We start from the raw sequence: 25,271 nt of genomic DNA, 5'->3' as shown, positions 1-25,271 counted from the left end.
AGTGACCACCAGTTGTCTTTTCCTTCAGCTGCTGGGAGGATGGCAGTGTGCTCCGTGGGGTTTGTTGAGCTAAGATGCTTGTTGTTCCATCCTGGCTCAATAAATGTCCCTGGAGAGGGGCTTGACACCGCGATTTCCAGCGCTACAGCAAAGAGCTGCTCTTGGACAAACCACAGACAGCTTTGATCTGATCCATCCCTGCTTTCTTTTGCCTCAGAGGTTGAAAGATCTCAAGCAAAGGGAATTTGCTCGCAATGTCTCGTCGAGATCCCGGAAAGATGAGAGGAAGCAGGAGAAAGCCCTGCGGCGCCTGCACGAGCTGGCTGAGCAGAGGAGGCAGCCTGAGTGGTGAGTCTGGGTGGTCCCCAGGAGCCCAGGGGGCTGCAGCCCTGGGCTGGGCTGGGCTGGCCTTCCTGCTCTGGGATACTGCACAGGCTTTGAGGGCAAAGCTTCACATTGGCGTTTGGGGCTCATACTGGGCTTTTGGTAGGAGTGAATTCACTAAACTTGTCATGCAGAGCATCCCCAAGTTGCTTTATCCAGCGATACATTTTCTTCATAATTTAATATTATGAAAAACTTTGAGTAGCTGTATAATGGTATTTTAACACATGTGTGTGGGTGCAAGAGCACTTGAGCTGTATAAGATTGTCTCCACTGAGGGATGGATCCTCCTGCAGGGGGATACGGACACGAGTAAGCTGTGTTTTCTCTCTCCCCTGTTCCAGTGCTCCTGGAAGTGGGCCCATGTTCAGGACCACCACGGTGGCTGTGGACGAGGAGGGTGGAGACGATGATGATTCCGCAGCCAACAGTGGCTTCGTCCAGACGAGCTCCGGCCAGGCCACAGAGATGACCACGGACAGAGGCTTCCTGAACACTGGACAGGGCACTGTGATGTCAGGCCAGACATCACAGGGGGCACAGGCCATCAGCTTTGGCATTAAGAGCTCTCTGGGAACTCCACTACAGAAGATCGGCGTGTCCTTTTCCTTTGCCAAGAAGACCCCAGTGAAGCTGGAGACCATCGCTTCTGTTTTCAAGGACCACGTGGATGAGTCCAGTTCTGCAGACGGGGCAAAAGGTGATGAGAAGGGGTCCTCGGAGGCTGGCAGCCTGCAGAAGTCTGGGGAGGGTGAAGGCACCAGTAATTCTGATGGCAAGGCGGAGGACGATGACCAGCACGACAAGGACAGCGGGGCTCTGGCCAGCACTTTATCCAAACTGAAGAAGATGAGGCGAGAAGATGGACCAACGGCCGTGGAACCAGAATATTACCACTACATCCCCCCAGCCCATTGTAAAGTAAAGCCCAACTTTCAATTCCTGCTTTTCATGAAGGCTACTGAGCAAACGGAAGCGGAAAATGGGAACAAAAAAAACGCGCACGAAGCGAAAAAGGGGAGTTCCCCCAAACCCAAACCCAGCAAGCACATGGAAAAGGCTGCTGAGAGTACGGGGCAGCAGAAGGAGCAGAGTACTACTGAAACTGCAGCTCAGCAGGGCAAAACAGAACGAAAAGACATCCCAGAGAATGAAAATACACAGGAGAGTAAGCACCTTCCAGAGAGCAATCCCCCGGAGCCAGACACTGCTAAAGAAGCTCCTCCTCCTGCCTCAGGCTGCAGAGATGGCTCTGAGGGACCAAAGCACCCCACGGGACCTTTTTTCCCTGTTCTGAGTAAGGACGAGAGTACAACACTGCAGTGGCCTTCAGAACTGCTCATCTTCACCAAAGCTGAGCCCTCTGTGTCCTACAGCTGCAACCCCCTGTACTTCGACTTCAAGCTCTCCCGTAACAAGGATGCAAAAGGGAAAGAGGCAGACAAATCCAAGGATCATGGGGGGCTTTGTAAAGACAATGCTCAGAGTGCAGAACCTGGTGAGGTGAGCAAAGCCAAGGAGGCTGAAAGTGTAGAGAATAGTTCCGCTCAAAAGATGGAAAACAAATCCCAGAGCAAGCAGGAGTCCAGTCTGGGAAGCATCAGTAAGGGAGAGGGGGCGGACAGCAGTAAGACTATAACGGGTAAGAGTAAATCTGGAAGGTCCCATAAACACAAAAAGAAAAAGAAGCACAAAAAGTCCAGCAGACACAAACGCAAACACAAGGAGGAAGCTGAGGAGAAGGCCCGGAAAGCTGAACTGGGGGAAGAGAAACCCAAGAAACGGAAAAGGCACAGGCACAAAAAAGGTAAATCCTCCCTTTCGACGGAGTCAGAGCGGGCGCTGAAACCTGAACCGTCTGAAGACTGCAGCCATTTCCAGAAGAAAAAGCGATGTTCCCAGGAGTCCCAGAGGAAATCCCTGTCTGCTGAGGAGGGAAGCAGCAGTAAAAAAGAGGATGGGGGTAACTCCTGCCAAGAGCATGGGAGCAAAAGACACAAGGCTGAGCTGCAACAGGTGCCTGGCGCGAGGAGGCGCTGCCCAGCGCTGGCTCAGGCCCGGAGCAGCTGCCGGAGCCGGCAGAGCAGCGGCGACGACGACAGTGACGAGGGTTCCCCTGGCAAGCACTGCCACCAGAAGTCCCCGTCGCAGTACAGCGATGACTACGACTCGGGCAGCGAGCACTCCCGCAGCCGCTCCCGCTCGGGCCGCAGGCACTCCTCGCACAGGTCCTACTCCACCAGCTCGGACGCGTCCTCGGAGCACAGCCGCTACAGCCGCCACAGGAGCTACTCGGACGACAGCTACAGCGACTACAGCGACCGTTCCCGCTGCCACTCCAAGCGCTCCCAGGACTCGGAGGATGACTCCGACTACAACAGCTCAAACCACCGCTCGAAGCGGCGCAAATACTCCTCGTCAGAAGATGACTACAGCTCGAGCAGGAGCAGGTCCAGGAGTCGGAGCAGGAGCCGAACTCACCCTCGAGGCAGGTCGAGATCGAGGAGCCGGGGCAGGAGCCGCAGCAGCAGCTGCAGCCGCAGTCGGAGCAAGAGGAGGAGCCGCAGCGTGACGGGCCGCAGCTGGAAGCGCAGCCGCAGCTACAGCCGGGACCGCAGCCGCAGCACCCGCAGCCACTCGCAGAGGTCCCTGTCACGGAAGGGCTCGCGGGGCCACGAGAGCCCCGAGGAGCGAAGGTCCGGCAGAAGGGACTTCATTAGGTCCAAGATCTATCGCTCCCAGTCTCCTCACTATTTCCGGACGGGCCGAGGTGAAGGGTCGCTGCCGAAGAAGGAGGATGGCAAAGGAGAGGATCTGAAAGGATCTGGCTCCCTGTCCCAGAATAGCAGCGGCTCTGGCATGGGGCGGGCCTCGGAAGGGGACTGCAGTCCTGAGGAGAGGAACTCCGTCACCGCAAAGCTGCTCTTGGAAAAGGTGCAGTCCAGGAAGGTTGAGAAGAAGCCCTGCGTCACTGACGAGATGCTGTCAGGGGCAAACAAAGTGGGCATAAAGCTCAAAGATCCTCCCCAGGGCTACTTTGGCCCCAAACTGCCTCCTTCCTTAGGCAACAAACCGGTTCTGCCCTTAATTGGGAAGTTGCCAACCATTCGGAAACCAAACTCCAAAAGATACGAGGAGTCTGGCTTGGAGAGGGGCGAGGAGCAGGAGCTGTCAGATGCCGAGGATAGTTCCCAAGGCATGGAGGAGGGTCAGCTGGCCGGCCAGTCTCTCCTGGAAGATGTGGTGATGGTAATTCAGGACAAACCTCTGGATGAGCAGAAACGTGACGAAGCCTCTGGGGAGATGCCGTCTCTTCCCCTGGACGCTCCGGCGCTTCCGGAGTGCTTTGGCTCCGGAGATCTGGTCATGCCACACAACTTCCTCTCGGATCCGAGCGACGGTGACGGGCTGGAGCCTATGGACGGGGGCAACCGGCCAGTCCCAGTGGAAACCAGTATGATGCCCTTAGTTCCGGATGTTGAGCACTTTCCTGGCTACGTGCCTCAGAGCGGGGAGCCAAGCATGGAAGGAGATCGGGATGGGGGAGAAGATTCCTCTCTAGCCCCACTGGAGAGCCAGCCCATCACCTTCACGCCCGAGGAGATGGAGAAGTACAGCAAGCTGCAGCAGGCCGCCCAGCAGCACATCCAGCAGCAGCTGCTGGCCAAGCAAGTGAAGGCCTTCCCCACCTCGGCCGCCCTGGCGCCGGCCGCGCCCGCGCTCCAGCCCATCCACATCCAGCAGCCGGCGGCGGCGTCGGCCACGTCCATCACGACGGTGCAGCACGCCATCCTGCAGCACCACGCCGCCGCCGCTGCCGCCGCCATCGGCATCCACCCCCACCCGCACCCGCAGCCCCTCGCTCAGGTCCACCACATCCCCCAGCCACATCTGACACCCATTTCCTTGTCCCACCTGACCCACTCGATTATTCCGGGGCACCCCGCCACGTTCCTAGCCAGCCACCCCATCCACATCATTCCGGCGTCTGCCATCCACCCGGGCCCCTTCACCTTCCACCCTGTCCCTCACGCTCTCTACCCGACCCTCCTGGCTCCGAGGCCGGCAGCCGCCGCTGCTGCCACAGCCCTGCACCTCCACCCCCTGCTGCACCCCATTTTCTCAGGACAGGACTTGCAGCATCCACCCAGCCACGGCACATGAAGGACAAAACGAAGGAACCTCGGAGGAAGGAGAATATTTGGTGTTTTGGGAAGAGGTTGGAGTCGAGCCAGCGGGCAGGTGAGGCCTGAGCATTTCCTTTCACTCTTGAGCAGCCAAAGAAGCCGGGGGCTCGAGGGCTGGGCAGTTGGCTGTATCCCAGGGAAGTCCCGCTCCGACTCCTCCGTGCACGCGGCAGCACTGCTCCAGAAGAACCATTTCACCTTTAGATCAGCGAGACACTTGGAAAGGCTTTTTCTCCCCCCGGATTCTTACACTTGGTCATCTTCCTTCTGCCACCTTGTATATGATAAATGAGGTTTCATACCCACTGATAGGATCTCTAAAAATCCTTTTAATGAGGTCATCTCATTAAAATAGCATGATTGAACCTGACTTGTAATCGGTCATGGAACATCGGGAGCTGCTGGCTGCAGGGGGGCTGGAGGCCTCAGCTTTCAGGCACTGCAGGAGGTTCCTTGGCCCCTGTCTCTGCAGACATGGGGTTTTCTTGGTGTGAGCAGCCAAAGTGGAAGATCTTAGTGTAAAGAGGAGGAGGAGCTCTGTGTGTGTGCCCAGAGCTCCCTTCCTTCCCCATCCTGCCTCCAAGGTTCTCCTGCGCCAGGACCATGCCTAAATATCCCGGACTGGAGAAAGGTTCTGGGGTTGGGATTACAGTCTGGGCTTTGACCACTCTTCTCCTAAATGGGGGGAAAAAATCACTTTGAATTCCATCTTCTGTGGGGTTGGGAAAGAGGCACTGGGATGGGAGAGAGAAGGAAAATCCTGTTAGGAATTGAAGCAATACAGAGGACGGGGGAGTGCGGCCTGGATGTAAAACGTGTTCTTTCCTCTGTAACACTGATGGTTTCCTTATTAATTTATAGGATTTTTTTTTTAATGTAAAGAATTGCACTGAACTCTGTAAACAAAGATGCTGCTTTTTGTAGCTCCTATCAAAGGTTACATTTGTAGTATATCGCAATAATATTTTTTACAGCCAGTTCTTAGTGGTACTTGTTCTGGTGGCTTCTGTGTAAATATGTTTGCCGTAGGTGACCCAAGACACTTGTAAAGGTTCAATTTATAGTTTCAGCTAGATGCAGAACAGCTAAGCATGTATATTTTATCAAGCTCATGTATTTTTGAAGTTTTTATGTAGTATAAAATGTAAAAACAAACAAAAAAAATCTTCATTTAGAATTTTGCAGAAGAAAAAAAAAATCAAACGGTGAGACTTGGGCAAGGTGAGGGGTGTGGGGGTGGCAGTGACTCTGGCAGGTTCTGTGTTCTTCCCTGCCATAGGAATAGGCACTGGAGCAGCCTGGGGAGCAGCAGGAATTCAGGGTGCTCCCAGAGAATAGGAGCCCTTTTTTTTTTCCTTTCCTTTTCCTCCGCTTTGGAAGCAGTAATGCGCAGACCCTGCTGGTGCAGGAGGAGCCTTGGGACTGTTCCCAGCCCACGCAGAGGGGTTACCCCAGCTTAGTCCATAAGGGATTTCCCAGTTCTCCCAGCGTCACCCAGCTCAGGTGACGCTGCCCATGGGAGCTTCCCCACCCCAGTGCAGGGGATGTCCCCACTGCTGCTGTCCCCACTCACAGGGCACTGCTGGTGTCACAGCCCTTGGGCCACCACCGCTGGAGGGAGGGATTTCAGAGCAGTGTGGGGATGTGGTGACATCCCTGTCCCTTTCCTGTCCCATTCTCCATCTTCATCCTCTTCCCTGTCCCCTCCTGGAGTGCAGCACGAGGCCAGGCAGAGTCAAAGGATCAAAACCCCCTGAGCTCCCTCACCGTGTAAATGAGAGATTGGAGCAGGTCAGAGTGACAGCAGTCACAAAAAAGGGACTCAATTTCCTGTACATACCGAACAATTCAGTGTTACTGTCAGAGCTGAGCTTCATGGGGCCCATCCGTGCCCTGGCCCCATCATGCTGGGGGCAGGGATTGTTTTTGGACTTCAGGATAGCGCTAAAATAATTAACCTGTCATTACTTACAAGCATAAACAGACTGTATTTAACTTTGTCACATAAGATATATATAAAATATATATATATGCTGTAAAGTGAGGGGAAAAAAAACCTTTCTAATAAACCAATGATTTGTGGAAAAAGAGATGTGATGCTGTGTGGTGGTGGGGAGCTGCTGTGCAGAGCAGCAGCCTCTCTCTTCTTAACTAAAGCCCTGGTTTGATTAAAGGAAAAAAATCCACCCCCCTGCGTGCCATCAGGCTCGGGGTCCAGGGTGCCACCTGCCCTTCCCTGGCGGTAGCCCTGGGAGGAGGTGGCTGATGAGGGGTGGCGCAGCAGTGCTGAAAGAAACGGGAAATGAAGTAATTGGACAGAAGAAAGGATTATAATTGCCCTCAGGGGGTCTGGTGTAGGCTCCAGCTGGGTTCAGATGCTGCGGCAAGCTGGGGACTAGACCTCCCGAGAAGGAGCAGCTGCCCCTGAGTGCGGTGTCCTCCTCTCCAGGGGCACGGAGCTGCTCCGGGCTCAGCTAAACCCTCGCCACCCTCGGAGCTCTGCCACGGCTTTGGGCAAATCCCGCTCTCCCAAGTGCAGCTGTTCCGCAGGGCTGGAGCAGATCCCGCTCCGGGGACTGCGTCCCCCCTCAGGGGCCACGGTGCCGTTTGGCTCTGCGGGTGCCCCCCAAAACCCCCCGACTCCCCTGTCCTGCTTCCCCCCTGCAGCTTCAGAGACGGGGAGGAGAAAAGCCCCGTTTCACACGGGCCGGCTCCCAGGGAGGTGCTCCGGGGCCTCTCCCGGCCACGGGCGCTGGGTTGGCACGAGGAGCCCCCGGAGACCTCGGGCAGTCTGAGAGTCCCTAATTAACAGAGTTTAAATTAGTGCCGCAGGTGGGTTCGGGGCCTGACGCCGCTGTCCCGGGGCTGCCCCAGGCCTGGCTGCGGGCCCCGGCTCTCCCACGGGGACAGGGACAAGGACACGCCTTGTTCACTCGGCCGTGGGCTGTCCCCACCCTGCCCCCGGTCCTTTGCCAGAGCCATTGCCCTGCACAGCGCTGCTGCTGCCTCTGCCCTGGCAGGGTTTTGGGGTATCCCTGCCCTGGGGAAGGGGACACTGCGGAGGTGATGCCCAGTGCAGGCGGGCTCGGTGCTGTCAGCTCCCTGCGGCTGCGGAGGGGATAGCGGGGGCGATGGAGGGGCCCTGTGCACTGCTGTCCTCCCCCCTCGCCTCATTTCCGCTGGTGGGGACTGCCTGCACCCCGAAATAGCCGCCCCGAGATGCACATTCCGAAATAGCCGCCCCGAGGCTGGGTGCGGCCCCGCGGGCGATCGGCTCAGGCTGCTGCGGCCGTGTCCCCCCACCTTGTCACCGTGTCTCCCGGTGGCACTGCCACCTCCTGTCCCCCGCCCTGCTCCGGCCACATCCGTTTCCCCCGCACCTCTCCGGCTCCCTGCAGGAGCGGATGTGTGTTCGGGGGGGCCCTTCCTGTGTTCCCCATTCCTGCCGGGCCCGGCCCCAGCTGCGTCCCCCGAGATAAGCCAGGGACGCCCCGGGACGGCGGCTGTGGCCACATTTTAGGGTGACGATGGGGCTGCCGCGGGTGCTGCTGCTCCTCGGGGGGCTGCGCCTGCCCCCCACACTGGGGCTTCTCCAGGAACCCCCCACCGTCTACGAGGGACCCCCCGGCAGCTACTTCGGTTTCGCCCTGGATTTCCACATGAGCGAGGGAAGGTGGGGAGGCACCGGGGTGTCGGGGTCGGGCACGGCACACGCCCGCCGACCCTGACACCCGCTCTGCCCCCCAGGCCCAGCGTGGCGGTGGGGGCCCCCCGTGCCAACACCTCCCAGCCCGGCGTGGCTCAGCCCGGCGCCGTCTTCCTCTGCTCCTGGCCCCCCGACGAGACCCCCTGCCACCCCCTGCCCATCGACACTGCGGGTGCGTGGGCGCCGTGGGGCGAGGAGCGGGCGCGGGGGGTGCCGGCTCCGCACATTCCCCCTCTCCCGCTTCCCCAGGGGACGAGAGCGAGAGCCAGGGCACCTTGGAGCTCCGCACCTACAAGTCGCACCAGTGGCTGGGAGCGTCCGTCACCAGCTGGGACGGCAAACTGGTGGTGGGTGCATCCGGGGGGTATGTGGGCAGCCTTGGGTGTTGGCGGGGTGGGCACCCAGCCCGTCCCATCGCCGTGCCCAGGTCTGTGCCCCGCTGCAGCACTGGAACGCTTTGGAGGGGCAGCACGAGGCGTTCCGCACCCCGACGGGGACCTGCTTCGTGCGGAGCCCGGGGCAGCGGCGCGCCGTGTGGTACTCGCCCTGCCGCGACCGGACCATGGCCAGCACCTACCGCCAGACGAACTACGGTGAGGGGGGAGCGGGGAGCGGGGGGGCTCCCAAACCCGCCTCCGTCTGACCCTGCCCTGTGCCCTCAGCGCACGACAAGCGCTACTGCGAGATCGGCTTCAGCGCCGCCGTCACCCCGGTGAGCGGGGACTGGAGGGGCTCGGGGGACTCGGGCACCTTGGGGAGATCGCAGCCGGGGTGCCCCCCGGGATGCCCAGGGTGGGCTGAGAGAGATCAGAGAGTGTGGCCAGGATGGTACCTGGGTGTCACGGCGGGAGATGTTGGGGTAGGGATGCTGAGAGAGGGGATGCTGCAGCGGGAATTCCGGGAGGAGAAGTCCAAAGAGTGGGGGTGACGCTGGGGTGGGGGTGCCGGGATGGGAGATGCTGGGCTGGAATGTGCCAGGATGGGAAATACTGGGGTGAGGATGCTTTGGGGGGATGCCAGGGTACCCCGGGGTGGTGCTGAGCCAGCTCCTCCCGCAGGATGGGACGCTGGTGCTGGGTGCCCCCGGCGGGTACTACTTCACAGGTGAGTCCTTCCTGCCGGCGTCGCCACCCCGGCTGGTGCTCCCGGCGGGAGGAGGGCACCCCGGATGCGGTACCCTGTAAGTGCCACCCGCAGTGGCGCTGGCAGCCTGGGGCGTGTGGCAGCGGGCGCCCCGTCAGGGCTGGTGCTCCCCGCCGCGGTGTGCCCCAGGGCTCGTGTACTCGGTGGAGCTGGACAAGATCCTCAGGCGCTTCCTCGGCACGTCTCTGCTGTGGCTGGGGAGCCCCGGGCGCCCCACGGAGCCGGTGTCCGGGGACTACGAGGACGGGTACCGGGGTGAGCAGCGGGCACGGGCACCCTGCCCCACTGCCAGCTCCTGCTGGGATACCCCGGGCTCACCAATGCCCATCTCCCTGCAGGATACTCGGTGGCTGTGGGCGAGTTTGATGGCAACCCCAAAACCAAAGGTAGGGCTGAGGGGTGCAGGGAACGTGGGTTGATGGGCCTGGGGCACCTTGCTTCCCTTCCCGAGGGGTCCGGACAGGCTGTGCCAGGACAGGGGTCCCACCCATCTCTGTGCCCTCGTGGCCCCGCGTCGCACCAGGGGCATCCCTGTGCCCACCCCAATGCCGGGGTATCCCCGTGCCCCCCTCAATGCCCCAGTGAGGCACTCAGGGTTCTCATCCCTCACAGAGTACGTGGTGGGGGTCCCCAACAAGAGCAACACGAGGGGTGAGGTGAGTGCTGCCGAGTGCCCGGTGCCGCTGCCTGGCCGAGGGGACACCAGGGGACACCACCATGTGTCGCCCCGGGCTGGGCTTGGCGTCTGACACCGCCCTGGGCAGGTGGAGATCTTCACTGCGGGGGACAGGCTGAGCCGGTTGCGGGGCATCGCCAGCGAGCAGGTACCCTGCCCTGTGACACCCCCAGCACCCCCGGTGCTCCACAGCGCTCCTGCCCCCGTCCCACAGCACCCCAGCCCCGCCGCCCACTGTGCCCCTGGCACCCCCTGGTGCGACCCTCACCCTTTCCAGGTGGCTTCGTACTTCGGGCACACGGTGGCAGTGGCCGATGTCGATGGGGACGGGTGAGAGCAGGGACAGTCGTCCCCCCCTCCTCCGTGGCGACACCCAGGGGTGCTGCCCCGTGCCTGGCACACCGCTAGGTGCCCCCAGCCCCCAAACCTGCGGACCCTGACCCTGACCCCGCGCCGGGCACAGGAGGGACGACCTGCTGGTGGGTGCGCCCCTGTACATGGCCCGGCGCTCCGACGGGCAGCGCAGCGAGCTGGGGCGCCTCTACCTCTACCTGGGGCGGGGGCAGCAGCCCCTCGCCGGGCCCCCCCAGACCCTGACGGGCACCCACCCCTACGGCCGCTTCGCCGCCGCCATCGCCAGCCTCGGGGACCTGGACAAGGACGGCTTCGGCGGTAACAGCGCGGCGGGACGGGAGGAGGATGTGCCACCGCCCGGTGCCGCGCCTTGGGGAAACTGAGGCAGGAGAGCGCGGGTGGGTGTTCACGTCCCTTCTGTCCCCAGATGTGGCCGTGGGCGCCCCGCAGGGGGGTGACAGTGGCAGCGGGCAGGTCTTCATCTTCCGCGGGCAGAGCGAGGGGCTGGCGCCGGTGCCCACCCAGCGCCTCGACAGCCCCTTCCCCGGCCCCGCCGCCTTCGGCTTCGCGCTGCGGGGTGCCACCGACCTGGACGGCAACGGCTACGCGGGTACAGCCCCGGCACGACACCGCCCTGCCACCGCCCTGCCGCCCCGGTGTCACAACCCCGGCACCGACCCCTCTGCTTGTCCCTGCAGATCTGCTCGTGGGGGCTTACGGGGCGGCCAAGGTGGCCGTGTACCAGTGAGTGCCCGTCCCTGCGGTGGCCCGGGGCTCCCTCTTGGCTCCCCTGGCACCTCAGCAATGTCCCCGTGCCCCAGGGGAATACCCGTGGTGGTGGCCCGGACCCAGCTGAGTGTCCCCGACGGGTTGAACCCTGAGATCCTGAACTGTGCCCTGCCCGACTCCAGTGTCCGTGTCAGCTGGTGAGGGGACACTGCCATGGGGACACTATGGGGACACCACCGTGGGCACAGGACAGGTCTCTGAGCACCTGTTGGTGGTGTCCCCCTGCAGCTTCCACGTGGAGTTTTGTGTCAGCGTGACAGGCCAGCACATCACTCAGAGCGTCCGTGAGTGCCAGTGTCACCCGGGGGGCACCGCGGCCACAGGGCCACCGCTGGGGTGTCACCGCGGGTGTCACCAGTGCCACCCTCCCGTTCCCCACCAGACCTGGAGGCTGAGCTGCAGCTGGACCGGCTGAAGCCCCGGCCATCGCGGAGGGTCCTGCTGCTGCGGGGACACCAATCGTCCTGGCAGGAGGAGCTGGTGGTGGCACCGGGGACGCCCCCTGTGTGCAGCAACCTCACCGCCTACCTGCGGGTACGGGCACAGGAACAGCGCGGCAGAGGGCGGCGACTGTCCATGGAGGGGACGGGAATGGGGATGTGGCATCGCCAGCCAGGATGGGGACAGGGCTGGGGACAGCGATTGGAGATAACAGTGTCTCTCTGTCCCAGGAGGGTGGCTAACAGGGACGGCGACAGTGGTGGGTGGAGGCCGTGGGGTGGGGTGGACACGGGATGCCCTCCAGAGTGCTGTGCCCATGGGTGTCTCCCCAGGACAAGGCCGAGTTCAAGGACAAGCTGAGCCCAGTGGCCGTGAGTGTGGCCCTGACCAGAGAGGCCCCGGGGCTGGTGCTCTACGGGGACACCCTGGTGCAGGCACAGGTAGGGGGGACATGGCTGTGGGGGGACATCACAGTGGTGACACAGGATGGGCTCATCCCCACCCGGGCACATGTGGGTAGTACCCCCAGCCTGGGTGAGCTCAGCTCTGGGGTCCCCAGCTTATGCCAGTGTCCCCAACACCCCCTGGGACATTTCCCCTGTCCCCCTCCCACTCTCCCAGCTTCCACTGTGATGTGGCTCCTACCCCCACAACTGTCCCTTATTCCCTCTGGAATGTGCCCCCACACTGTCCCTGCCACTCCCTGGCATGCCCGTCCTGTTCTGCCCTCTGTGCTTACCCTGCAGTCCCCAATCCCTCCCCTGGATGTCCCCTCTGTACCCAGCACTGTCCCCATTCCCAACACCAAGATGTCCCCTCTGTTCCCTCTGCCATCTCCAGTCCCTCCCCAGGATGTCCCCTAGCTGTCCCTGCTCCCTCCTTGGCGTGTCTCAGGGTACGTCCCCAGTCGTCCCCCTGGATGTCCCCTCTGCTGTCCCCATTCTCCCCTCTCGGAGATGTCACCTCCCTCCCCTCCATCCCGGGTCTGTCCCTCAATGTCCCCTCTCGACTCTGCACTGTCCCAAATCTCCCCTCTGGGACGTCCCCTCTGGCCCCTCCACCAGCCCAATCCCTCCCCGGGATGTCCCCCCGTGCCCCCTGCTGTCCCCAGTGACTCCCCCTCTCCCACCTCACCCTGGATGGGGGGGTCCCCCTGTCCCTCCCCGTCCCCCTCCCAGACCCACATCATCCTGGAGGACTGTGGCGATGACAACCTCTGTGTGCCCGACCTGCACCTGGCCGCCGACACGTGAGCACCGGGGGGCAGAGGGAGCGCCCGGTGTCCCCGCGGGGTGCTGAGCCCTGTCCCCGTGTCCCCCAGCTCCAGCCAGCGCCTGCTGATCGGGGCGGAGGCCGTGCTGTCCCTGCGTGCCAATGCCACCAACGCGGGCGAAGGCGCCTTCGAGGCCGAGCTGAGGGTGCAGCTGCCCCCTGGCACGCACTACCAGGCTGCCCGCAGCACCATCCCGGTGCGTGTGAGCGGGGGTGACAGGGGTGACCGAGGGGGGGACACGTCCTGCCCTTGCCCATGGCCCTTTGTGGCCATCACCTGCCTCAGGGCTGCCCAGCAGGGATGGGTGCTGGGAAATGCCCAGGGTGGGGGACTCAACCCGTGTCCTGGGTGGCTGTCACCTTCCATGAGGGTGCCCAGAGGGGATGGGCGTCAGGGGGTGCCCAGCACCCAGGTCGGGGGCTCACACTGTGTCCTTCATCCTCCATGGGGCTGCCTGGTGGGGGTGGGTGCCCAGGGATGCTGGGCCGGGGGTTCCTGTCCTGCCCTTGGTGGCCGTCCCTCTCCACAGGGTCCCCACTGGTGATGGGCGTTCAGGGGTGTCTGGGGTGTGGGGCTCGAGCCCTGCCCTCAGCTCATGCAGGTCCCCAGTGTGCTTGGATCCTGGTGGGGTCCACGACGTGTCCCCACCTCACGTCCCCACCCTGCAGGGGCAGGAGAAGCTGAGCTGCAACCCCAAGAAGGAGAATGGGACCCACGTGGTGCTCTGCGAGTTGGGCAATCCCATGAAAGCAGGAGCCCGGGTAAGGGAACAGGGGGGTCCCTGATGTGCCTGTCACCCACTGGGGCTGGTCACCCACCTGCCCCTGTCCTCTGCTGTCCCCCAGATCACCGTGGACATGGAGCTGAGCGTGTCCGGGCTGGAGGACATGGGGGATGCCATCACCTTCCACCTCCAGCTGTGGAGGTGACACCCTGCTGTCCCCCCGCCCCACCCACTGCTGGGACACCCGCACCTCGGACTCAGTGTCCCCAAACTCAGTGTCCGTCTCTCATCCCCCTGTGTCCCCACAGCAAGAACAGCCCCAGCTCCAGCAACGCGTCGGTGACGGTGACAGTGCCTGTGGAGGCAGAGGCGGAGATGGAGCTGCGAGGGTGAGGGTCTGGGGGACACGGGGATAACGGGGGGACGAAAGGGGACACTGACCCCCCTCTCCCACCAGCAACTCCCTGCCTGCCACCATGGTGCTGCCCACGAGCTGGCACGGGGTGGAGGGCAGCTGGCGGCTCGAGGACCACGGCATCAGGGTGGAGCACGTCTATGAGGTGATGCCCGCGGGTGTACAGGGGATGTCCCCTCTGCCCCCTCCCCGGCGTCATCTCGCGTGCTGAGCGTCACCCACCGTCCTCCCGCAGCTCCACAACAAAGGTCCCGGCACCGTCAGCGGGGTCACCCTGAGCCTCGCCGTCCCCCACCTGCTGGGAGACCACGTCCTGCTCTACCTGCTGGAGCTGGGCACCGAGGGGGGCATGAACTGCTCCCACCACCCCGCCCTCAACCCCGCCCAGGTAGGGGCTGCGGGACCGCTGCCCGCCGGCGGGCGCTGGGACATGGCAGGGAGGTGGGTGTCACCTCTGTGTCCCTTTCCAGCTGGAGATCTCCGCTCCGACGGCCGCAGCGCCCGGGAGCGGCGCCCAGCAGCGGGAGCGCCGGGAGGCGGAGGCGCCGCCGGGAGCGGGGCTGGGCAACGAGGGGCTGGGGGACCTCGTCCGTGTGGTGAGCGGGGGACCCTGGGGACCTGCCGGCGGTGATGGAGGCAGGGCTGGGGCTGCCAGGGTGGGGCCGCATCCCTTGGGTGACCCTGGGGACCTGCAGCCCGTGGTGGGCACAGGACTGGGAGTGTCCCCTGGGGTGGGGGCCCCCCAACACCCACCGTGTTGGACACCACCCTCAGGACTGTGACAATGCCACGTGCGTGGACATCACCTGCCGCGTGCCCAGCCTGGGCAAGGACCAGCGGGCACTGGTCAGCGTCCACGCCCTGCTTTGGATGGACACCCTGCAGCAGGTACTGTCCCCTCCTGGGGACAGAGGGGGCGGGGTGGCTTGTGGCCTCAGGGCATCCCTGCAACGATTCCTTCTGCACGGTGGTCCCCAGAAAGCACCCTGGAGATACCATGTGTGGGGTCACGGGTGCCCTGTTAGCTGCCAGCACCCCTGATGCCAGGTTCCCATGTGTCCCCCGCGTGTCCCCCATCTGTCCCTAGCGGGAGCACCTCCTGACCCAGTTCCGCATCCAGTCACAAGCGTGGTTCAACACCTCGGGCATGCCCTACCGCGTCCAGCCCCGAGTCCTGCCCACCGGCAAGGCTGAGGTAGGGCTGCCGTGGGTGCGGGGACACGGGGACAGGCCGTGGTGACAGCAGTGTCATCCTCCTGTCCCCTCTGCAGACCGAAACCTTCGTGGTGCGTGCCAGCCCTGGGGGCGAGGGGGCTGTGCCGGTGTGGTGGGTGGTGCTGGGCGTCCTGGCCGGGCTCCTGCTCCTCACCCTCCTCATCCTCCTCATGTGGAAGGTGAGTGGGCGCAGGGGGACTCTGGGGACACTGGTGACATCCACCACGGTGGTGGGGCCTCACTGGCGCCAGAGGGACCATGAAACACGGGACACAGTGCTGGGGGTGGGGGCTGTGGGACAGGATGGGGGACAGCAGCACGGGTGACACTGTACGGTCCCAGGTGGGTGACACTGTGGGGTCCCCAGAGGCAGGGGGTCCCTCAGGAGCGATGCCACGGCGTCCCCGCAGTGGTGCCACAGGGATCTCCGGGGGGCTGATCATGTGGGATCCCTGGGGCTGGTGCCGCGGGGTCCCCCAGGGCCCGAGTGTCACTGTGTCCCCTTCCAGGTGGGTTTCTTCAAGAGGACGCGGCCGCCTGCCGAGGGGGACACGCAGGAGCCCGGCCAGGCCCAGGAGCCGGGCAGCGCCCAGGAGTAGCGGGGTCCCCCCGTGCCCCAGCCCACCCAGCTCGCCTTCCCCAGCCCCCCGCGTGCCCGTGGGATCCCAGCCCCGCTCTGCTCCCCCCGGACAATAAATCCCTGCCCTGCCCTCGGGTGCTGCCCACGGGGGTGCGCTTGCGTCTGATGGGGACCTGCCAGGGGACAGGGCACAGCAGGGGGCGGCGAGGATTTTGGGGACCCCCGTGTGTCCTCGTGGGGTGCCCCGGGAGAGCAATGTGGAGGTTGGTGCCGGGCTCGGTCCCGGGGGCTGCTGCACTGCTCAGGGATCCGTACCGGGGCCGGTGCTGGTACCGCGGGTGGGTCACGGTACCGGGGTCAGTCCCAGGGGTGGGACCGGGGGGTCGGGGCAGTGCCGAGGGCCAGTCCCGAAATGCCGCTGCGGTACCGGGGCTCGACGCTGAGGTTCAAGGAAGTACCGCGAGTGGGTCCTGGGATGCTGGTGCCGGTACAGGGCAGTCCCGGGATGCTGGTGCCGGTACCCTGTTCCCGTCCCGGGGCTCGGAGTGGAGCCAGGAATGGGTCCCGGGAGGCCTGTGCGGTACCGGGGGCAGTGCAATGCGGCCGGTGCCAGTACCGGAGAGAGTCCTGCAGTGCCGAGTCCCGGTCCTGGTCTCGGGGCCGTACCGGGGATGGGTACAGCGGGTCGGGATCGGTACCGGGCTTAGTGCCGGGGCTCGAGCAGCGTCAGAGGTGGATCCGGGGGTCAGTGCCGATGTCGGGCGTGGGTCCTGAGATGCCGCTGCCGACACCAGGGTCAGTCCCGGGATGCCGATGACGGTACCGAGTCCGGGTCCAGGTCCCGGAGCGGTCCCGGGGAGGAGTGCCGGCGTCTGTCGCGGTACCGGCGACGGGTCCCGGCTCTCGGGGCACTGCAGGGGGCGGCGCCGGAGGTCTGGGGCGGTGCCAGGGGTTGGTCTGGGGGTCTCGGGGCGGTGCCGGGGGTGGTCCCGGTGCCGGGGCGGTGCCGCTCCGGGGGTGGGCCCTGGGTGGCCGTGCCCGGCGGCTCCGGCAGGTGGAGCCCGGTCCCCGCGGCGGGCGGGCGGACGGGTCGGGCGGGCCGGGCATGGCGGGGGGGTAACGGCGCGGAGCCACCATGCGGCCCCGCCGCCTCCTGCCGCCGCTGCCGCCGCTGCCGGTGCTGCTGCTGCTGGCGGCCGCGGGCGGGCGGCGGGCGCGGGGCGCGGCGGAGCCGGGAGCGCACGGTGAGAGCGGCCTTTGTGTGCGGGGCGGGGGGCGCCGCCGGCAACACCCCCGCGCCCTCCCCGCCCGAGCCCCGCGCCCACATCCCCCCGGCATCCCTCGGCCCCCACCCCCTGCCCCGCACCACCCAAGCCCTACCGACGCACCCGCTTCCCCACGCCCGCCCGAGCCCCGCGCCCGCATCCCCCCGGCATCCTTTGAAGCCTATCGCCCCCCCCGCGCCACCCCCCATCGATCCCGGCACCGGCCCCCCCCATCCCCGCATGACTCCCGCCCCAGCATCCCCCCGGCGTCCCTTGGCTTCCTCACCCCCTCAGCAGCACCGGCCCCCTCCCGCCCCCCGCCCCGACACTCCCCGCACCCCCGAACCCCCAGCCCCGCCCGACCCCGCCCCGAATCCCCATCCCGACACCCCCATCCCCATCCAGACACCCCTATCCCCCCCTGGCCCCCCTGCTCCGTCACCCCCAGCCTTGCCCGCGCCCGCGCCCCCCGTCCATCCCCCTTGTCCATCCGCCGTCCACCCCCGGCTGTCGGTCCGGCCGCACCCCCGTCTGTCCGTCTGTCTGTCTGTCTCCCCCTCCCCGGGCGGTTCTGGCCACCGGCGGGAAGAGGGTGATGGGTGGGGGGGTCTGGCAGTGCCAGGGGGTGCAGCTGGTTGGGTGGGGGTCAGGGACAGAGCCTGGGGGGACGGGAGGGTGGGGATGGTGCCAGACTTCGCGGTACAGGATGGGGGGGGGGTGTGTGTGTCCCGGGCAGCGCCAAGGGGTCGCGATGGTGGGCGGGTGTCACAATCCAGGGGGTGAAGGAAGTTGGGTGGGGATCGTGGACAGAGCTTGGGGGTGCAGGAGGGTGGATGGGGGTCCTAAACAGGGCTTGAGGGTGTCTGATGGCGGGTGGAGGTCCCAGGTCAGGGGGTGCGTGATGGTGGGTGGGCAGGGAGTCCTGAGCAGCAGCCGGGGGTGCAGAATGGTGGGGGGTGCAGGCAGGGTGGGCCTCGGGGTCCACGCGGTTCCCTGTGACCCCCTCCTGCACCCCAAACCCTCCTGGCAGAGCCCCTGTGCCGGGGTGAGGCGTGCCCGGGGGTGACAGGGGGGCTGTGGGCTGAGGGGGGGTCCCTGACCCGTCCTGTCTGTGCTGGCTCAGCTCCCCGCTGGCGTCACCCCTGCGGGGCGACAGACTCGACAAGGCTCCTCACTGCCCCTCCAGGGCCTGGCACCCCCTGCCCCGCCTCACGGGACACGGGGGTCAGCCTGGGAGCACTGGGGAGCTAGCGAGGGCCGGTGCGCCTCGCGGTGGCCGCAGCACCCTCTGGGGACCCTTTGGTGGTGGCGGGGGGACAGAGAGTGGGGACGGGGCCATGCCTGTGCCTGTGTCCCCGCGCTGGGGGTGGCACCATGGCCCCCCTCTCCGGTGGACACCGGGGTGGCCGTTGATGCCAGCTGTCCCCCGGCAGCTGCGGGTGGCCGGCGTGTGGCCGCGGGGACATTCCTGCCCCCGGGTGCCGGCTGTCCCCGCCATGCGGGGGGACCCCCCCAGCCCCTCCATTCCCGAACCCGCCCCCCCCCCGCCCCTGTGCATCGCTGGAGCAGCAGCTGCGAATCTCCCCCCCCTCGCCCATTGCCACATCTGGGCCGCATCTGGGTCGGGGCGGGTCGGGGGGGGTGCGCCCGGTGGAGTGGGGGGTTCCGGGGGGCCGGGGCTGCGGGGGGCCCGGCGGCAGCCCCGGGGCGCGGGATGAAGGAGGTCGTTGCCTGGGTGACGGTGCCGGAGCCGGGACCGCTGCCAAGGGCTGCGGATCATGCGCAGGATGGCGCTGGCTCGGGGGGGCTGGGGGCACACGGGGGTTTAGGGTCCCCCCCTCCCTCGAGCTGGGCCCTTCAGCGGGGACTTGCCGGGGGGATCCCTCCCCCTGCTGCCGGTGGGGCCTGCTGGGTTCAAGACCCCCTGGCCCTGGGACAGATGCGAGCGGCACCTGGGGGTGGCCTTTGGTGGGGGGGTTGAGATGACGTGACTGGGTGCACCCACCTGGGTGGGCACAGCACCCTGGGGCCAGGAGCCCCCTCAGGGGGGCACAGGGTGGGCACAGCAGTGATGCTCACACCCCCTCAGGACAGTGTCTGCTGCCCACTGGGGAGCACCTGTGACCTGCCAGGGTGGTGCCTGGGCATGCCACCTGCTGGGCATGGTGGGCACTGGGATGGGTCCTGCCACCTGCTAGGATGGTGGCCATGACCCACCGGGATGGTGCCTGTGACCTGTCAGGGTGGGTCCCACCATCCTGCCTGGATGGTGACTGTAATCCACTGGGACAGCTCCCACCACCTGCTGGGGTGGTGACCATCACCCACCAGGATGGTGGCTGTGGCGGTGGCCATGACACCCCTGGGATGGTGGCCATGACCTGGCAGGGTGTGTTCCACCACCTGCTGGAATGGTGGCTGGGCCCCCTGTGCTGTTGGCCATGGCTCCCTGTGATGGGGATGGTGGCCATGACCCAGCAGGACAGGTCCCACCACCTGTTGGCCATGACCCCCTGGGATGGTGGCTGTGACTCCCTGGGATGGTGCCCATGACCCAGCAGGACAGGTCCCACCACCTGTTGGTGTGGTGCCCATCATGCATCAGGATGGTGGCTGTGACCCCCTGGGATGGTGGCCGTGACCCCCTGGGATGGTGGCCATGCTCCCTGGGATGGTGGCCATGCTCCCTGGGATGGGGGCTGTGACCCCCTGGGATGGTGCCCATGAACCAGTGGGATGGTGGCCATGACCCCCTGGGATGGGGGCTGTGACCCCCTGGGATGGTGCCCAAGCTCCCTGGGATGGTGGCCGTGACCCCTGGTTTGTGTCCCACCCTGCTGGGATGGTGGCATGCCCGCTGGGTGAGTGGCTGTGACTCCCCCGTACGTGTCCCCTGTGCCTGTGCCCACGCCGTGTCGCCGCCGTGTCCCCGCAGAGGTGCTGCTGCGGGTGCAGGTGTTCGAGAGCGGCACGCTGGCCCCGCTGCCGCAGGCGGCCCTGGACGTGTTCGGCGCCCGCAGCGCGCTGGCCGCCGGGAGCACGGACCACACGGGCGGCGCGGTGCTGCCCGTGCCCTACCGCCTGGGCTCCTGGCTGCTGGTCACCGCCGCACGCCGCGGATACGTCACCGCCTCTGTCCCCTGGCGCGTCACCAAACTGCCACGTGAGTCACCGGGACCCCAGCGCCTTCCTGGGCAGCTCTGGCTGGGGGTCCTCAGTCCCTTACTGGGGTCTCTGAGTCTGACTGGGAGGCACAATCCCTTCCTAAGGAGATTTGGGCCATGATGGGGGATCCCCAATCCCTTCCTGAGGGCTCTGGGTCTGATCGGAGGTCCTGAATTCCTGGGGGCTGGGGGGGCTCTGAGCCTTGGTGTGGGGTCCTTAGTCCTTACTGGCACTTCAGTCCCTTCCGTACCCCTAATAGGTTTCAGTGTAGGGATCCCTTATAGAAGGTTGTTTGGGAGGGGCCTGGCCCCTTTGGGAGGGGACAACCGTGTCCTGGTGGCCCCCAAGTCCCCCCATGGCATCCCATGGCATCCCATCCCATCCCATGGCATCCCATCCCATCCCATCCCATCCCATCCCATCCCATCCCATCCCATCCCATCCCATCCCATCCCACCCCACCCCAGGGCAGGGGAAGTTGAGGGTGCCCCCTGGGATGCACTCCAGCCCTTTTCCCCAGGGAAGGGGGGACTGGGGGGTGACCCCATCAGTGGGAGGGGTCACCTCGGGGGGGTGGCACACATGGGAGCACCCAGCTGGGGAGGTGGGAATGGGGTTACAGGGATTGTGGGGTACAGGATGGGGATGGGGGAAGGGGGGGTACTGGGATGAAGCAATACAGGGACAGGGATGGAGGGTGCATGGATGGGGTTGTGGAGGGGATGCCCCCACCCTGCCCACTGCCTGTCCCCCCCGTTCCTCCTGTCCCTGTCCCCAAATGCACCTCATGCCTTGCTGTGTCCCCCTTCCCCACCCCCTCCTCAGACCCCATCTCCCCTCTTTCCCCATCAGTCCCCCCAACCCTGGGAGGAGCGTGTGTGAACCCCTATTTCTGGGCTCCAGGGGTGGGTATTTTGGGGTCCCCAATCACCCCCTCTTCCCCTTGCAGTCTACGCCTCCATCAGCCTCTACCTGCTCCCGGAGCGCCCGGCCACGCTCATCCTCTACGAGGACCTGGTCCAGATCCTCCTGGGATCCCCAGGTGAGACACGGGGGTGGCCTTGGGTGACACCGCCGGCCCCCCGCGTGCCGCCACCCGCCCTGTGACCCCCGGCCGAACCATGGGGATGGCGGCGGGTGACACCGCCAGCCCCCCCGGGTGCTGCCACCCGCCGTGTCCCCGCAGGTGGTCGCGGGCAGCCGTGGGCGCAGTTCCCCCGGCGGGCAGCCCGCCTGCCGCGCAGCTCCACCTACAGCCAGCTGGCCGCGTCCCTCACCGCCGCCTCCGGCCCCGGCCTGGCCCGCGCCTTCCCCGCCTTCCTCGGGGCCGAGCAGGACGGCAGCGGTACGGCGGACACCGCGGACTGGGGGGTGGGGGGCACACCCTGTGTGGCCCCCCTTAGGGATGTCCCCGTCCTTGTCCCCGCAGCCAATGGCACGTGGCTGGAGCTGGCGCCGGTGGCGGCTGTCAGCGTTCACCTGTTCACCGGCAACGGGACCGAGGTGCCGCTGGCCGGCCCCGTCCATCTGTCCGTCCCTTTGGCCCCCGACGCCGCGGCCGTGGTGGCCACCAGTGTGCCAGCCTGGAGGTTTGACCCCAAGAGCGGTGAGTGCTGGCCGGGGGGGACAGAGGGGGACACAGCTCCTGCTGGGGGTGGCAGAGGGGGACACAGCTCCGGCTGGGGGTGGCAGAGGGGGACACAGCTCTTGTTGAGGGGGGCAGAGGGGGACACAGCTCCTGTTGAGAGGGGCAGAGGGGGACACAGCTCCGGCTGGGGGTGGCAGAGGGGGACACAGCTCCTGTTGGGGGTGGCAGAGGGGGACACAGCTCCGGCTGGGGGTTGGTTGAGGGGGACACAGCTCCGGCTGGGGGTGGCCGAGGGGGACACAGCTCCTGCTGGGGGTGGCAGAGGGGGACACAGCTCCGGCTGGGAGTGGCAGAGGGGGGAGATGAGGTGAGGGGTCTCAGCCCGGTGTGTCCCCGCAGGGCTGTGGGTCCGGAATGGGACGGGGCTGATCCGGAAGGAAGGCCGGCAGCTGTACTGGACGTTCGTCTCCTCCCAGCTGGGATACTGGGCAGCAGCTGTGCCCTCCCCCAGCACGGGTAAGGCGACACCTGTGAGTGCCCTCCCAGCCTGTGTCCCTTGGGGCTGGGGACAGGCTGGCTGGGGAGGGGGTGGCAGCACCTTGGGGTGCTCCTGGTGCGGTGGGTGCTCCCCCCAGTCCCGTTGTACCCAGGGCTGTCTGGGCTGGGGGGACATTGCAGCCCCCTGGGGTGCTCTGCTGGGGGTTCCCTTTGCCCCTCTGTGCCAGGGCAGCCCCCCCAGGGTACTCTCCCCCTCTGACCCTGCTGTCCCCAGGGCTGGTGGCGATGGCAGCAGGTGTGACGGATATCACCACCTACCACACCATCTTTCTCCTCACCATCCTGGGTGCCCTGGCCTTGCTCGTCCTCATCCTCCTCTGCCTCCTCATCTACTACTGCAGGTCAGTGTCCTGCCCGTGGGGGCATGGGAACAGAACCCCACATTCCATGTGGGAATGGGGGTCAACACTCACCTGTAACCCCTGGGTGCCCCATAGCTGGGGGGCAGCATTTCCTGGCACCCTGTAACTGGTTATAGGAGGGGGCAGCATCCTCCTGGTACCCCTGGGTGCCCTATATTTGCCTTTGGGAAGGGGGGCACCACCCCAAGGCACCCCCAAGTGCCCTAGACCTGACTGTGAGGAAGGGGCCCCACCCTCCTGGCACCTTTGAGTGCCCTGTAGCCATTCTGGGGGTGTCACCACCCCTTGGAACCCTCAAATGCCCTATAGTTGGCTCTAGGGAGGTGGCACCGGCCTGTGGCACCTCTGGGTGCTCTTTAGCTGGATTTGGGAGCCAGACACTGGCTGCTACGGCTTGCTTGGGAAGGGGGACACCACTCAGCAGGACCTCTGGGTGCCCTATAACTGGATTTGGGGGGTGACTCACCACTCCCCAGCATGCCTGGGTGCCCTACAGCCCCCTCCTCTAGCTCCTTCCAGCGGGCGAGGGAGGGGGGGAGCAGGGGGCCCCCCGCCCCCACGAGCCCCCGTGTCCCCGCAGGCGGCGCTGCCTGAAGCCGCGGGCGCAGCACCGCAAGCTGCCGCTGCCGGGGCCGCTGGACGCGGCGCGCCGGGACCAGGCCACCTCGGTGTCCCAGCTGGACCTCCTGTGCGGGGGCAGCCACCTGGAGACCGCCTCCTCGGGGGGCGACACCGACTTGCCCACGCCCAGCCTGCCCCCCTCGACCCGCGAGCTGACCCCCGCCCGGCCGGACTTCTTCCAGCCGCCGGCCCCCGCCCCGCTCCGCGCCGGCCTCCGGCCCCCGGCGGCCACGCTGGCCCCCCGCCGCCGCCAGCCCCCCGCCCACGAGGACTACGGGCGGTCCGGGGAAGCCTTCGGCCTCCGGGCCGCCCGCTCGGTGGACGGGCTGCAGCCGCCCGACGAGCACCCCCGGGGCACCCCCGCCTTCGCCCCGCGGCCCCCCTCGCCCTCGTTCTCCCGTTACGGGCCGCAGCCCGCCGAGCACCCGCTGCCCGAGCCCCCCCCGCGCCCGCCCTCGCTGGCCCCCCCCGGCCCCCTGCTGCTCTGCGGGCCCCTGGACCGGGGCGGCGGCCCCGAGGATGTTTACCGGGGAGTGATGCCCACCCTCCTCATCCCCGCCCGCTACATGCGCCTGGCCCCCGGCGAGCCCGAGGGTCCCTCCGAAGCCGATGGGGGCCCCGGTTCGACGGCGGCGACGGCCGCGCCCCCGCCCCCCCCCCTTCCTCCGGGCAGCCCTTCGAGGAAGGGGAAAACTGGGGCGGGGCCCGTGCCCCCCAGCCGGTGAGCGGCTCGGTGGCCATCCCGGTGCTGCTGGACGGGTCGGCGGTGGCCCAGCTCAACGGGGAGCTGCAGGCGCTGGCGGGGCAGCAGCTCCTGGAACTGGGGGGGCCGCCACCCCCGAGAGCCTGGTTCGTGTCCCTGGACGGGCGCTCCTCCCAGGTTCGGCACTCCTACATCGACCTGCAGGGCAGCGAGAGGGGCCCCGGCCCCGCGCCCCCTCCCCGCCTCCCCCGGGCCGCCGGAGGCGGGGAGGAGGACGGGGGGCCCCGGCCCCCCCTGCCCGCAGCCTCCCCGGAGGACAGCTCGCTCGCCCCCTTGCTGGAAGCGGGCAGCGGGGGGCGGCGAGGGGGGGGCAGCGGGCGCAGCAGCGCCAGCGAAGCCCCCCGAGACTCCCTGACCAGCCCCGAGGAGGAGGCGCTGGCCGAGGCGGGCGACGGGGGTGACGAGGGGGGCGACCGCAAGAGCCCCTGGCAGAAGCGGGAGGAGCGGCCTCTGATGGTCTTCAATGTCAAGTGAGTGTGGGGAGGGCGGGCCCTGGTCCGGGGTGGGGGGCAAGTCCCAGGGGGTGCTGAGATGGTGGGGACACCGCTGCTGTCACCCGTCTCAGGCCACTACTGTCCTGCCCAGCCACCGTCTCCTCCCACCACCGCCCTCTGGCATCGCTGTCCCATCCCACTGTCATCTCATGCCAGCACCATCCCATCCAGCATCCTACCCCATCAGTCCCATCCCACCACAATCCCACACAGCCATCATCTTCTTCCACTGCTGTCATCCCCATCCCACCCTCCCACCACCGTGTCCTGTCTGTCACTGTTCCATCCTATCCTGCCTTGTCACTGTCCTCTCCCACCACTGTTCCAGCCCACTACCATCCTCTCCTGCCACCGTCATGTCCCCCCCCACCAGAATCCCATCCCACCACCATCTCAGCCCACCACCATGGCCCCTGTCTGCCAGGGGAGGGACCAAAGAGACCACACCCAGGCCACCCGTGTCCCCCATCTGCTCGAGCCCCCACCCTGTTCCACACCAGCTCTGCCACCCGGGATCCTGCTGTCCCTGTTCCCTCCGTGTCCCACCCAACAAACACCACCATCCACC

General features: G+C 66.1%; 3 protein-coding genes across 16 annotated transcripts in view; all 3 read left to right on the top strand.

The window, feature by feature from the left end:
• GPATCH8 (G-patch domain containing 8) overlaps positions 1–6,659 on the top strand; it is a 56,224-nt gene extending 49,565 nt beyond the window's left edge. For 12 of the 14 annotated variants that reach the window (XM_038162869.1, XM_038162868.1, XM_038162866.1 and 9 more), the window contains 2 exons: positions 218–348; positions 729–6,659. In XM_038162869.1, coding sequence (XP_038018797.1) covers positions 218–348; positions 729–4,548 — 3,951 coding nt within the window. In that variant the 3' untranslated portion in view covers positions 4,549–6,659. The remainder of the gene's footprint in view (positions 1–217; positions 349–728) is intronic. The other 2 variants (XM_038162870.1, XM_038162872.1) reach the window with 1 other exon arrangement.
• Positions 6,660–7,669: 1,010 nt separating this feature from the next.
• On the top strand, positions 7,670–16,718 carry ITGA2B (integrin subunit alpha 2b). Its single transcript, XM_038163086.1, has 30 exons — positions 7,670–8,244; positions 8,319–8,449; positions 8,527–8,624; positions 8,705–8,870; positions 8,940–8,989; positions 9,336–9,381; positions 9,550–9,675; positions 9,759–9,806; positions 10,033–10,076; positions 10,185–10,244; positions 10,374–10,426; positions 10,560–10,768; positions 10,878–11,060; positions 11,149–11,194; positions 11,272–11,376; positions 11,468–11,523; positions 11,622–11,773; positions 12,013–12,120; positions 12,859–12,929; positions 13,002–13,149; positions 13,622–13,714; positions 13,799–13,878; positions 13,986–14,066; positions 14,135–14,237; positions 14,328–14,480; positions 14,563–14,688; positions 14,867–14,980; positions 15,180–15,287; positions 15,364–15,486; positions 15,817–16,718. Exons 1-30 carry the CDS (start codon positions 8,099–8,101, stop codon positions 15,904–15,906), a joined length of 3,117 nt encoding a protein of 1,038 aa, XP_038019014.1. The 5' UTR covers positions 7,670–8,098; the 3' UTR covers positions 15,907–16,718.
• A 171-nt stretch (positions 16,719–16,889) lies between these two features.
• On the top strand, positions 16,890–24,683 carry FAM171A2 (family with sequence similarity 171 member A2). Its single transcript, XM_038163087.1, is given in 9 exon segments — positions 16,890–17,131; positions 20,088–20,315; positions 21,267–21,359; positions 21,504–21,662; positions 21,747–21,923; positions 22,305–22,421; positions 22,678–22,804; positions 23,406–24,109; positions 24,112–24,683. Coding segments are annotated over 9 exon segments (2,286 nt in total). The 5' UTR covers positions 16,890–17,022.
• The last annotated feature ends 588 nt before the right edge of the window (positions 24,684–25,271 follow it).

The sequence above is a fragment of the Motacilla alba genome, chromosome 27 (assembly GCF_015832195.1).
Source record: "Motacilla alba alba isolate MOTALB_02 chromosome 27, Motacilla_alba_V1.0_pri, whole genome shotgun sequence".
NCBI lineage: Eukaryota > Metazoa > Chordata > Aves > Passeriformes > Motacillidae > Motacilla > Motacilla alba.
The sequence above is the reverse complement of the archived record's forward strand: the minus strand, read 5'-3'. Positions and strand labels throughout refer to the sequence as shown.

Bases quoted from the DNA above. Each gene is read 5' to 3' on its own strand.
- ITGA2B (XM_038163086.1), top strand. From the start codon at position 8,099: ATGGGGCTGCCGCGGGTGCTGCTGCTCCTCGGGGGGCTGCGCCTGCCC. The intron at 11,524-11,621 runs GTGAGTGCCAGT...GTTCCCCACCAG, and splicing joins GCACATCACTCAGAGCGTCC to ACCTGGAGGCTGAGCTGCAG. The intron at 15,288-15,363 runs GTAGGGCTGCCG...TCCCCTCTGCAG, and splicing joins TGCCCACCGGCAAGGCTGAG to ACCGAAACCTTCGTGGTGCG.